A 12325-nucleotide genomic window follows, 5' to 3' on the forward strand; every position below is an offset into this window, starting at 1 on the left:
CGACTAACCTCCAGGAAGGATGCGCGCTCGTGTTGCTCATAAATTCTGGGCAAGTGAGCAATTCTTGGCCCATTGTGTGCAAACACAAAATGCCTCAAATGCTTTTGCATAAAACTCCATATTTGAATGTGTTACAGTAGATGTTGCATTTTGAGGTCGTGACAAAACAAACTCTGCAGTTTTCCTGAAACAAAACGCTGCGGGTGGTGTGAGACATCCCGCCACAGAACTTTGAAATTTGGCGTTGGTATGAACTTTTTAGTTAGTCCGTTTTACATTCTAACCTGTTCTTGTTTATGCACTATGTATGATTTTTATACGTTGTGTTCATACTAAAGTGGTACCTCGAGCTTCCAGCAAATTCCAGCAAATCGGATCAAATTTAGATTTGGCTGACTTTCAAGAGATAATTACAAACAAACTGATGCCATCATAAAATCGTTAGACAGCTCATGTTTTAAGTAACATTTTGATATTGTTAGGGGTCATAAAATCAGATTTGAATTTAATTCACTAGGTAGAGAATTGTTAGTTAGCTAGTCCATCCAAATATTTGCCATTATTTACAGCCAGAGGTTCAAATCTGTATGGACGTATTCCTCCGTCTTCCCGATCAACCGATATTACTATTTCTTCATCAGATGAGGATAAATCTGCGAAATCTGCGCTCTCAATGATTGTGGATTCCTTTATTTACGCACGGGATAGGTCACTTCCTGTTTTTTGAGTCACGTGATCTCGTAAAAATAGTTAAAATGGCTCCGCTCATACAAAATTGTAATTACTTGGCTAAAAGTGCGCATTAAAGTTATTATTTGCAATTTTTTACTATAATTTTTCTGGATATGCTTGTATTTATAATGGGTTAACAAGATAATCGACAAAGTAAGCAATCACCGGAGTATTCCTTTAAAAATAATATAACCCAACTCGACATTGACACAAGCCTAAAATTAAATGAATCACTCATGATTGTAATGTAATGTAAAATGTTGAAATATGTCAAATGCTACTGTCTGATTACCTAACAAGCATGTGGCAACTGGCCAACGTGAGAGGAAAACAAAGCAATTTATCTCTTTACACAGTGGCCTCTCGTGCCAAACAACAAAAACAGATGCACTCAAATCCAGAAAAACAGTCACAAAGATCCAAGTTGAAGTCGACATCGACGGAGACGCCATTTTCTCACCAAGTTGTCTCGGGGTGCTCTAAGAACATGCATGTTTTTGGCAAATTGTCCACGGCTGTGAATTTAGATGTGTGAATGGAGCTTGTCTGTATCGGCCCTTGCGATTGAACACCCATCTCGAACAACGTCAGCCGGTACAGGCTCCGATTCATCTACGACCTGACAGAAAACGGATGAACAGACTGGCGTGCATTTCAACTCCGAGGTATCCGTGTACGTGTACATATGTGAGTCATGTGTCTTCTTTGTGGTTTACGCGCAGCTCTGAAGAGGTCCTTCGAGGTCGAGGATGTGGACACTTCGGCTCACTCTTCTCCTGGCTCCCGACGCACAACCAACTCCCCCCACCGCAACGCCATGTCCCCCACCAGCATCTACTACCGCGACCTGGGCACCGCCGCCTCCGTCGCCGCCAACAACAACCTCAACTACACCCAGCCTCGCTCCATCATGGGCGGGGGAGGCTCCAAGACCCCCGATGCCGTGTCGCGCCGCTCAGAGCTGTCCATCGACATCGCCTGCGCGCCCAGCAAGCAGGCGGACGCCACGAGCCCCGCATCCGTCCGCTTTGCGACCAACAGCGCCCTGAAACGCCCCGAGGTCCTGGGCCACTCCAGGACTCCGGAAATGAGCCACAAGAGGGAGGTCACCTTCGCCAAGACGGACTCCCCGGGGACGCGCCGCAACGAAGGCGGCGGCAACGCCAACGGGACCGGCCGCACCCCGGAACAAAGCCACGCTCGCAAGTTTGAGCCTCCGAGTCCCGGGGACATCCGCAAACCCGAAATCAGTATCACGAGAGCTCCAGCGGAGAACAACGGCCACCACCCGGCGGTGCACCACCCGCACCATCCCAATCCCCACCACAACACGATCGTCACCACCTTCCGATGCTCCTCGCCGAACCACGCCGGACGTAAATCCCCCAACCCTGACCGTAAGTCCTGCACTGCTTGACCCAAAATGCGTTCATCTTTTCCCATAACAACACATCGATTTTTTTTTAACCTTTTGAGATGTGCATCTCAGTCACTTACATTGAATATAGCTTACTCATAAAATGTTTGTGATATCTGGCTTTCAGGTGAAATTTCAGGAAGTACTGATAAATTTACGATACCCTTTAAAGATGAACTCGGTCTGACTGTTCAGTGTTAGAGGATTTCATTTTTTTTTTTTATGAGTCTTGTACGTTTGAAGCAGGTCCCGATCACGCACGATACAATTAACAGATTGTGACGCCGTCAATGCTCTTTACAGCAGCGCAATTGTCAAAATGGAGAATCCAAAATGTCGCTAACCGTTGTGCTTTTCTTGGACGCGCTGCTCTGCTCTCTGACTCTTACCACGACGTGCTCTGCTTACAATCACGATTGTGCCAGATATGACCGAGACTTGCGAGAGCCTCCTCAGTGTCACGTGGACGCCGACTGTGGCTGAAAGGCCAATTTAATTCCTTTTTTTTTTTTCTATCCCCGTCGCCGTGTTTCCACCACTTTGGCTCCCCGCCGTGATTTGTAAAAAGTCGACGAGAAATTCAATGACCAAACACGATGCGGCCAATCAGGGGACTGCGGCGTAGTTTGACGAGTTGCACCCTACCAATATTGTACCCCAATGGAAAAGCCCAAAAAATGCTGTTTAACTTGGCTGAAACCCAACCTAAAAGAACTCTAAAGTAACTTCTCTGGTTCTGTTCGTGACTTTTACCAGTGCAGCTTTTTTCTCTTCAAGCCTGTTGGCTGAAGCTGGAAAGCCATGAAATTATTGAACAAAATTATATACCAAGGATTTTTTTTTTCCACCAGAAGGTCATAGTTGAGGTCATATTGTAGAGTTTGCGGTTTGCAGCAGAGTCTGAAGCGGCTTGGATGAGAATCAGCACCTCCAAATCTGAGACCGTGGTCCTCATTCGGAAAAGGCTGGCGTGCCCTCTCCGGGTCGGGGATGAGATCCTGCCCCAAGTGGAGGAGTTCATGTATCTTGGGGTCTTCTTCACAAGTGAGGGATGAATGGAGCGGGAGATCGACAGACGGATCACTGCAGCGTCCGCAGTGATGTGGACTTTGTATCGGTCCGTTGTGGTAAAGAGGAAGCTAAGTCGAAAGTAGAAGCTCTCAGTTTACCAGTTGATCTTCGTTCCTACCCTCACTTATGGGCATGAGCTGTGGGTCGTGACCGAAAGAACAAGATCCTGGGTACAAGCGGACAAAGTGAGTTTCCTCCACAGGGTATCCGGGCTCTCCCTTAGAGAACGGGTGAGAAGCTCGGGCTGCTTCTCCTCCGCATCGAGAGGAGCCAGATGAGGTGGCTGGGCCATCTGATTCGGATGCCCCCAGACTCCTCCCTGGTGAGGCATGTCCCACCGGAAAGAAACCCCAGGGAGGACCCAAGACACCCTGGAGAGACTATGTCTCCTGGCTGGCTTGGGAACACCTTGGAATCCTTCCGGAAGACCTGGTAGAAGCGGCTGGGGAAAGGGAAGTCTGGGTATCCCTGCTGAAGCTACTTCCGCTGCCACCCGACACGGAAAAGCGGTAGAACATGGATGGATGGAGGTGCCGTTCCATCTCCTTCATTCTGTTATGCAAGTTGATTCTAACTGCAAAAGGTGAAAATGAACATTGTATTTTAACGATTGTTCACCAACATTTTATGTGGTCTGCAAACGTACCACAATGCTCCGTGGACATCGGTTGTCATAAATCAAGCCTTGAGTTTTCACGCTGAGCGGAGGTCTCGAACCCGAGATTAGTACAAATGAATCATCCAGTAGAAGAAGGTGTCGCTTTTCATCGTGGGCTTTAGGAAAGTTGGACTCCCACCGGATCCCAACAGTATCACATTTTCCGCGTGGATTCTTTGTCTTTTCCATACATTTTCACGTCTTCTTGCTTCTTTTCCACTCGCTCTCTCTCGTCACATCAGCGCAATCAGCATCACATTTCTGACTAGAACAAAGTGCGCTGAACGGGATGCCTGCATATCCCTCAGCGGCACGAGTACGTGAGGCTGTTTTTTTTTTTTTTTTTTTCCCTCGCAGGCCTGTCTGACATTTATGGTAATCCACCAACTATTATGATATGTTATGAAAGCGCTTAACCTTGGCCATTAGTATTAGTTACACTTGAAAATGCTGTCGTAAGGGCTTGATAAATGCCGGTGTTGTCATCCTACCATTAGCGGCGCTGCCAAGAATTTTATAATTAGCCGTTGCTTTATGGGGAGCGTGACGACGGCGGCGGTTTTCCCGCTTCTTCCCATTATTCGGGAAGATGTGTTGTGGAAGAAGGCCCGTAGAACCAGAACCTTCCAACATCCCTTCCAGGCTTCGCATTTGTCATTAGTAACTGTTGCTAGTGACACGACAAAATGACATGTGTTGCTTATTTGAAAATAATATCCTCAGTAGAAAAGACGCATATCTGCTTGAAGCCTGTCTTGCTTTCATTTTTTTCGAAGCTCTTCTGGTTGGTTTTAGCGGTTTCAGCTTGTTAAGGGACGACTCGATACCGCTTTCCGGAGTCAGATGCTGACACCGCAGTGATCCGCTTTGCTCCGGCAAAGCCTTCATTTATCTGGATTCACTTAGCTTAGCCCGGACATTTCACGAACACCGTCCTCTTTCTCTGAAACAGAAGTTTTGCGCCCCAAAAGGGGGAACTACATCGCCCACAAGATGACTCAACCAAACAACGTTGCTTCTTCTTCTTCTTCTTCTTCTTCTTCTTCTTCTTTGGACAAACTTTAAATGACCGAGACATCGCAAGGACACTTTCTTCAGCCCGTTTTTTTTTTTGTTACTTCCAAATACCTCCTGTCGTCGTGGGACAGTAAGGTATTACAGATATCCATCCATCCATTTTCTTGGCTGCTTATCCTCACAAGGGTCACGGGGAGCACTGGAGCCCATCCCAGCTGTCAACAGGCAGGAGGCGGGGCATACCGGTTGCCAGCCAATCGCAGGGCACATGAAGAAAGGCACCAGCTGCACTCACAATCACACCTCGGGGCAATTTAGAGTGTCCAATTAATGTTGCATGTTTTTGGGATGTCTGAGGAAACCGGAGTGGCCGGAGAAAACCCACGCAGGCACGGGGACAACATGCAAACTACATACAGGCGGGGCTGGGCTCGAACCCGGGAGCTCAGAACTGTGAGGCCAACGCTTTTACCAGCTGTTCCACCGTGCCGCCCATTATGGATATTCAAAGTCATTATTCAAGCCGCTTATCCTCACAAGATTTGCGGGAAAGCTATCCCAGCTAGCTTCGGGCGAAAGGTGGACTACGCCCTGAACTGGTCCCCAGTCAGTCGCAGGGCAGATATCGACACCATCACTGAGCGGGAATCGATTCCACGCTGCCCGCACCAAAGAGAGGCGTGTGTACCGCTACACCATCAGTGACTCCCTTCTATTCAAAGTCATATAAGATAAATGGAGCGGTACGGTGGAGCAGCTGGAAAGCGTTGGCCTCACAAGTTCTGAGGTCCCGGGTTCAATCCCGGACCCCCCCCCCCCCCCCCCGTGCTGTGTGGAGTTTGCATGTTCATCCCCGTGCGTTTTACTACGTGGGTTTTCTCCGGGCACTCCGGTTTCCTCCCACATCCCAAAATCATGCAACATTTAATTGGACACTCTAAAATTGTCCGTAGGTGTGATTTTGAGCACGGCTGTTTGTGTCTATGTGCCCTCCGATTGGCTGGCAACCAGTTCAGGGTGTGCCCCGCCTCCTGCCCGTTGACAGCTGGGATAGGCTGCAGCAGTCCCCGCGACCCTTGTGAGGATAAGCGGCAAAGGAAATGGATGGATAGAGTCAAAGATCAGGCTCAGTTCAATCTATGGCCATGTGTGTTAGCTCCCAAGATTGCTTTGCTTTTTCTTTGGCTCTTTTTGGGAGACAGTCATGCCCTTACAAATTCCCACTCTCCCAGTAAAACACAACGATGGGAAAGCATAGCCGGCACGGGATGAACAGACGGGAGGTTTGATTCCTGTCAAGGATCCAACGCTTGAATGCAAGGTTTTTCTCCTCCTCTTCTCTCCTCTTCTGACCATTTAACCGGCCCGAGAGGAAATGACGACATGTGTCCCTGACATGCACACTCGTACACGCGCTTCCTTTCCTTCCTTCCGGGTTACGTCAACCTGATTGTTTCCCCGCCCGCGGGACCACTTGTGGTCCGAGTTAGTCAGCTTCCGACCGTGATCCCATCGAAGCGTCACCGACGGGAACGCGGCAAAGTGTGGGTCAAAGGTCAACATGAAAACTTCCAAGTGCTCCATTACAGGGATACACGAGGATAGATTTCGAGACTACATGTCGCGTCTCGTCAGTCGTCCAATGCGCTTGAAGATAACGATGGGAATCCATCCATCCACTTTCTTTGCCGCTTATCCTCACGAGGGTCGTGGGGAGTGCCGGAGTGTATCCCTGCTGTCAACGAGCAGGAGGCGGGGGTACACCCTGAACTGGTCGCCAGCCAATCGCAGGGCACATGGAGACAAACAGCCGCACTCACAATCACACCTACGGGCAATTTAGAGTGTCCAATGAATGTTGCATGTTTTTGGGACGTGGGAGGAAACGGGAGTGCCTGGAGGAAACCCACGCAGGCACGGGAAGAACATGCAAACTCCACACAGGATCGAACCTGGGTCCTCAGAACTGTGAGGCCAACGCTTTATCAGCTTTACCATATTAATATTAATACATTTATTTATGTACAGTTTATTTTCTCATAAGTGCAGTTTTAATGTTCAACGCTGTGCACCAAAGAGTGGCTTGAAATAAAATTAAATACTCTTTCGAACTAAAACCTCTCTCGTTTTTGATCTTACGACCCGCTACTTTACTTTGATTTTGACACCTCCGCTTTTGCCAAAAATTCAAAGTTAAAAAAACCAAAACCAAAAAAAAAAGGTTAACTTTTTGCTGAGGTTTCATGTGGCATCTTGAAGCGACGTTAGAAGTAGAAACTTGCAGTCCGATTTTGAACTGTCCAACCTCGGTGACACTCAACTCCCGCTACGGTAATCACTAGTATCAAAGTAATCAATTATTTAGAATTATGAGGTTTGTGAGGTAATTAGAATATCTCTTACTGGATGTCTGTCTGTAAATAACATTGGACATCACATTAAGTTAACATTTACTTCTCGATGGAAGCCGCAGCTTCTATAAATCCAGCAAGGAATCAGTATAGTTTGCTCAAAATTATGGAAGGAGATTAGTGCCAAAAGGATTTGAATTTGAAATGCAAAGTGGTCACATTTTCAATAGTTGCTCCAATTCGCTGTCTGAAATTCACCTTCTGTGCCACCAGGCAGAACAGTCAGCCAATCGCAGTTACGCTTTCTTAGTCACATGACGTCACATACTAAGAAAGCGTAACTAGATTGGCTGGGTGTTCGGTTCTGACCTGAAGTAACCCTGCACGGTGGCACAAATGGTGAATTTTAGCCACTTGAATTGTTAACATTGAAAAGTTACACTGAAATACAACTATTGAAAATGGGGTCACTTTACATTTTAAATTTAAATCTTGGTGACACTCATCTACTTCCGTAAGAAATGACCTTTCATGACTATTTACTGTTTTGGAGGCCTGTTACTTTTCTGGTCATCTTTTGAATGGAGGAATTAAGACTGGAGTTCATGGATGATGATATTTTTTTTGCTTTGTTTTTTTTTTTCAGTTCAAATAAAATAAATAATCATTGTGCAAGGAGGCGGTTAAAACCCTTCGAGGTCGAGCAAGTGGCAGCTGTCACACGTCAAGTGCGCTTTTCAAAGTCGCCACCAGGGAGCGGTGTGACACAGGTCAAAATGCCCAACCAGCTTTGCATTGCATTGTATGCAACTACATTGTATCCTTTCAGGGATGTGTTATGATATATTATGAGAAGACTTTATATATAAATACATGGATTGCGTCACACGAGCACGCACGCATACATTCAGGGTTTTTAGTCCAGAAGAGGCTTTCGGAAGTTGGAAGTTTACGTTGAGCATCTGGGGGAAGTCAAAGGTTAAAGAAGTTTCCCACCACTGTCGCACGACCTTTGTCCTTTTAAGACATTTTGCCAAATCCCAGAACTGCCGTCAAATCCCCCCCCCCCATAGTTTTACTTTCTTTCGCTTTCTCCTGCCTGTGCAAACTTGTCCTCCACGTGCATTCCATGCAGACCGTCGCATTTGTTGTCCCCGCGTCTGAAAACGCCACAATTCTGTCCGTCACATTTTGTCTGATTTTTAATCAGGCGAACGCCGTAATCCGCCTCTTTCATCTAGAGAGAGAACAAACATAAAACAAATTTGCACGCTCCGGCCCCGTCAGAGTTTCACGAAGCAAATGGCGGTCGCGCTCGATGCAATCTAACTGCAAGAGAAGATAACAAATAGGGCATTTCCGTGTCATAATTCAATTGGGATGCGTGCAAAGTAGAAAGTTGATCGTTCGCTTGGAAAGTTCATGTGTGGTCAGACCCTCTCCGCTAATGATGTTTGGCGTGATAGAGGACATGCTGGAGACACAATAATTGTGTGTGTGTGTGGACGGGCAGGCAGATGGTCAGTAGCACGACGCTTCAGCCATCTGCTGACTTGTGCCTTCATAAAGAGGCAGCAGGGGGATTCGTGCGTTTGTGTCTACGTGTGAAGTGAACATATGCTAAAATACCCAAAACGAGTTCGCGTCTCCATTATTGGCGTATTTGCACCAGCTACACCGAGGTCGGACTGAAGTTTTCCCCGTCGCAAATAATATGCGGGGAATTCGTTGATTCCAGGCTCACCCAGTCATCATCATAAAGGCAATTGTTTTTTATAAACTGTCCGGTTTCCTCCCACATCCCAAAAACATGAAACATGAATTGGACACTCTAAATTGCCCCTAGGTGTGATTGTGAGTGCGGCTGTTTGTCTCTGTGTGCCCCGCGATTGGCTGGCGACAGGTTCAGGGTGTACCCCCGCCTCGTGCCCGTTGGCGGCTGGGATAGGCTCCGGCACTCCCCGTGACCCTGGTGAGGATAAGCGGGGAAGAAAATGGATGACTAGAGTACATGGTGTCAGGGTATATCTTTTTTTTTTAGTCGTTTTTATTGTTCTTTTTGCTTTCAGTTATGACGTATGTATGAATTATATTACTTTAATTGTACTTTATTTTATAAATGAGAATTGTTACAATAATTTCAAATTGTCTGTCATCATCTTTCTCTTTTTTTTGTTGTGGACTCCCAAGAAGAACACAGCACCTTTGCAACGTCGTGTACAAATCATTTCCCTTAGACCAAGGGTCTCAAACCTGTGGCCCGTGGGCCATTTGCGGTCCACTAGATATTGTTGCAGCCCCCACCTTAATATGAAAGTATAATGGTAGTGCGGCCCTTGAGTTTTCTGTGGAGTTTTTACACTTTTACAGTCCAATCACGGTGGGGTAGATGGCTATTGGGCGTGTGACATTGACCGGGCTAAATGCAAGCAGAGAAAGAATTTTCAATGAGAAAGTTACAGTAGGGTTGCCAAGGAGAGTTTTTTTTTTTTTTTTTTTTTTTAGTTGTAAACACGGGCGTCCTTCATCTTATTTTGTGTTTAAAAAAAGATGTGTGAGAAGATGTGATTGTTTTTAACTTCTAATTTTAATTCGATATAAATCCACGTGCGCTGAGGCTGCGGCCCAGACTCCGCCTTCGGCGCCCCGACGTTAAATTGAGTTTGAGGCCCCCGCCTTAGACAATTCCATCAATGTCAAGCCACACTTTGTTTTGTTTTGGACTTTTTTAGATCGCGCAGGTGCACGGAACATTTGTGACGGTGATGACGTCGCGCTTCGCTGGCCGAGCTGTGATAAAAGCGCCGTTTGTCGCGGCTTCTACTACATCCAACTACTGTGGGCCCAAATCTGTTTTCTTCTGATTAGATTTTTCCACACACACGAAGAAAAACACACAATCACGCACAAATCCTCATCAAAATATTGCATAGTGCATTTCAAACCACATTTCAACAGCAGATGCTTAAGCCTTGCCGGAGAAGTGAACGACGTAGTTGCGGCCAATAAAACAATACGTCGGAAATCAGTTATGTGCCCCGTAGGAAAGGCCGACTGCGAAAGATTAATAACATAAATCTATAATTCTAATGTCGTAGGCCACTGTCGGCGTAGCGGTGCGCACGCCCGACTTTGGTTACAAGCAGCGTGGGATTGATTCCCACTCACTGAATTGTACAGCCCGAGGAATATGATCAGGAAGATTATTTTTGTGTTTTGGATCGGGAAGATTTTGAGAATCAGAACTGGGTCACCGGGGACGGTCTGTAAAACAAGCAGACTTCCACCCCTCCGTTGTCCGTCGCAGCGAACCCTCCGCTAATCCAGGAAGGGGCCGCGGATCCCCCAGAAGGCCGATCCCCTGGAGTCGCCGTGTTTACTCTCGATCGGGGAAGGAATTCAGTGCAGAACTTCAGAAGTAGTGAGGACACGCTGGCGTACGCACGTCGTGGCGACATCGGGACGTATTATCATATTTGTCACTTTAGTCGAAAGGAAGTGCAGGCGCAATGGAGACGTTGGCGACGGCTTCATCTTGCAGCGAGACGCAAAACAACCATGACATGGAAACCATGTGTGAGTACCTGTTTGGGACAAAGTGCATGATGGTTTTTTTTTTTTTTTGGGCTGAGCCAAATACTCACATGTGGATTAGGAAAGTACACACACACTCTCTCACTTCATGTCTTTGTATGTGGCCTCGGGACTCCCTCTCAGTATGCGAGGCAGTCCAGCTGGGACAGCTTTGGTGGGTTTTAAGTGGACGGAGGGAGACGCAGAGGGCGAACACTACAAACAAACGGTCGGGCCACGTAGCCCGCCCCGCTTTATCCTCTTGGAGGTCAACGTTGAAAAAAAAAATGGAATTTTTCTCCGAGCGCAGCAAAATGAAATGAGACAGCAGGAGCACAAATGCCGCCGTTGTTGCGGGTTTGGGGCCACGATTTTGGCCTGTTCAGCTCCCACCGCCGCTCCTTGGGAAGGGTCCAGCAAAACTAGAAATGTAGACCACCGTCACGCATCCTCACATTCATTGTTGGCTTCGTTGTGGCAGTACTTCAGTACGCTGTCATGCTTGTTACATAATTGACCTTTCCGATGGCGATCTTAAGCTCCGCCCCCTTAGCCATGTCCCGCAAGCTTCCGAAATGGCGATCGAACAGAACAGGTTTGAAGTCGATTCTCTATCGCGTATTCCAGATAATATTGGGGTATGTTTTTTTGCCAAATGCGTCAGACATGTCCAAGAGAGTTCTACGGAGATTGTCTCAACTATTTCACGCAAGGATACGTACACGGAATTAAGATTTTGGACAGAGCTGGACCCAATGTCACAGTTACAGCGAAACGTTGGCGATCGATGCAAAAACAGTCTGACGCCTCACAAACTTCATATTGAAATCCAACAGGATAAAATAGTGGACTCGTACTCCGCATGTAAAGCAGGGTGAGTGCTTTTTACTTGGAAAGATCACGAGTAATATCATTGTAGTCTTTAGACGTGAGTGGGTGTATTTATTTGACTTGGCTCGTAATTGAACCCGGTGCTCCGTCTTAAAAGTCCGATGTGGTACAAATAGACAAATAAACATTTCTCTGCATGACATCGCGCATTTACGTATCACTAACCCGACCGGGCCCCTTGTAACCTAGCAGGATATCTATCATCAGAACTGCACGTTCCCCAAGCGCATCTGAGGACCATTTTCTTCGTGACATTAACTTTTCCAAGCGCACGCTACTGACAACCAGCATTGCTGGCGGGACAACAGGGCGAGAGGGGCGTGTCAAGCCAGGGGTTAAGACAATGCGGCTATCTGATTGGCTATTTTCGAACTAATGATTGACAGGTCGGAAAGGTCCATTGAACTGATATTTGTGGAAACACAAGTCAGGGATGAGAGAGGATAAGAGATAACATGGGTGTGAAGTATGACAACCGACAGTCACTTTTCTCACTGTGAGTAGACGTGTCCGCGTCACAGTTCCTAAATTCTTGGTTCGAATCTCAGCCTTCCTGTGTGAGGTTTGCACGTTCTCTCCGCGCTTTTGCCGTCAAAAAAAAACATGCATGTTTGT

The 12325-nt window shown here is 47.0% G+C and overlaps 1 protein-coding gene across 3 annotated transcripts in view; it reads left to right on the forward strand.

Annotated features, from left to right (window-relative positions):
• Window positions 1–12325, forward strand: part of septin9b (septin 9b) — an 86940-nt gene that overhangs the window by 38906 nt on the left and 35709 nt on the right. For all 3 annotated transcript variants that reach the window (XM_061828759.1, XM_061828760.1, XM_061828758.1), the window contains one exon: window positions 1455–2129. In XM_061828759.1, coding sequence (XP_061684743.1) covers window positions 1455–2129 — 675 coding nt within the window. The remainder of the gene's footprint in view (window positions 1–1454; window positions 2130–12325) is intronic.

This window comes from Syngnathoides biaculeatus, chromosome 9 (genome assembly GCF_019802595.1).
Source record: "Syngnathoides biaculeatus isolate LvHL_M chromosome 9, ASM1980259v1, whole genome shotgun sequence".
NCBI lineage: Eukaryota > Metazoa > Chordata > Actinopteri > Syngnathiformes > Syngnathidae > Syngnathoides > Syngnathoides biaculeatus.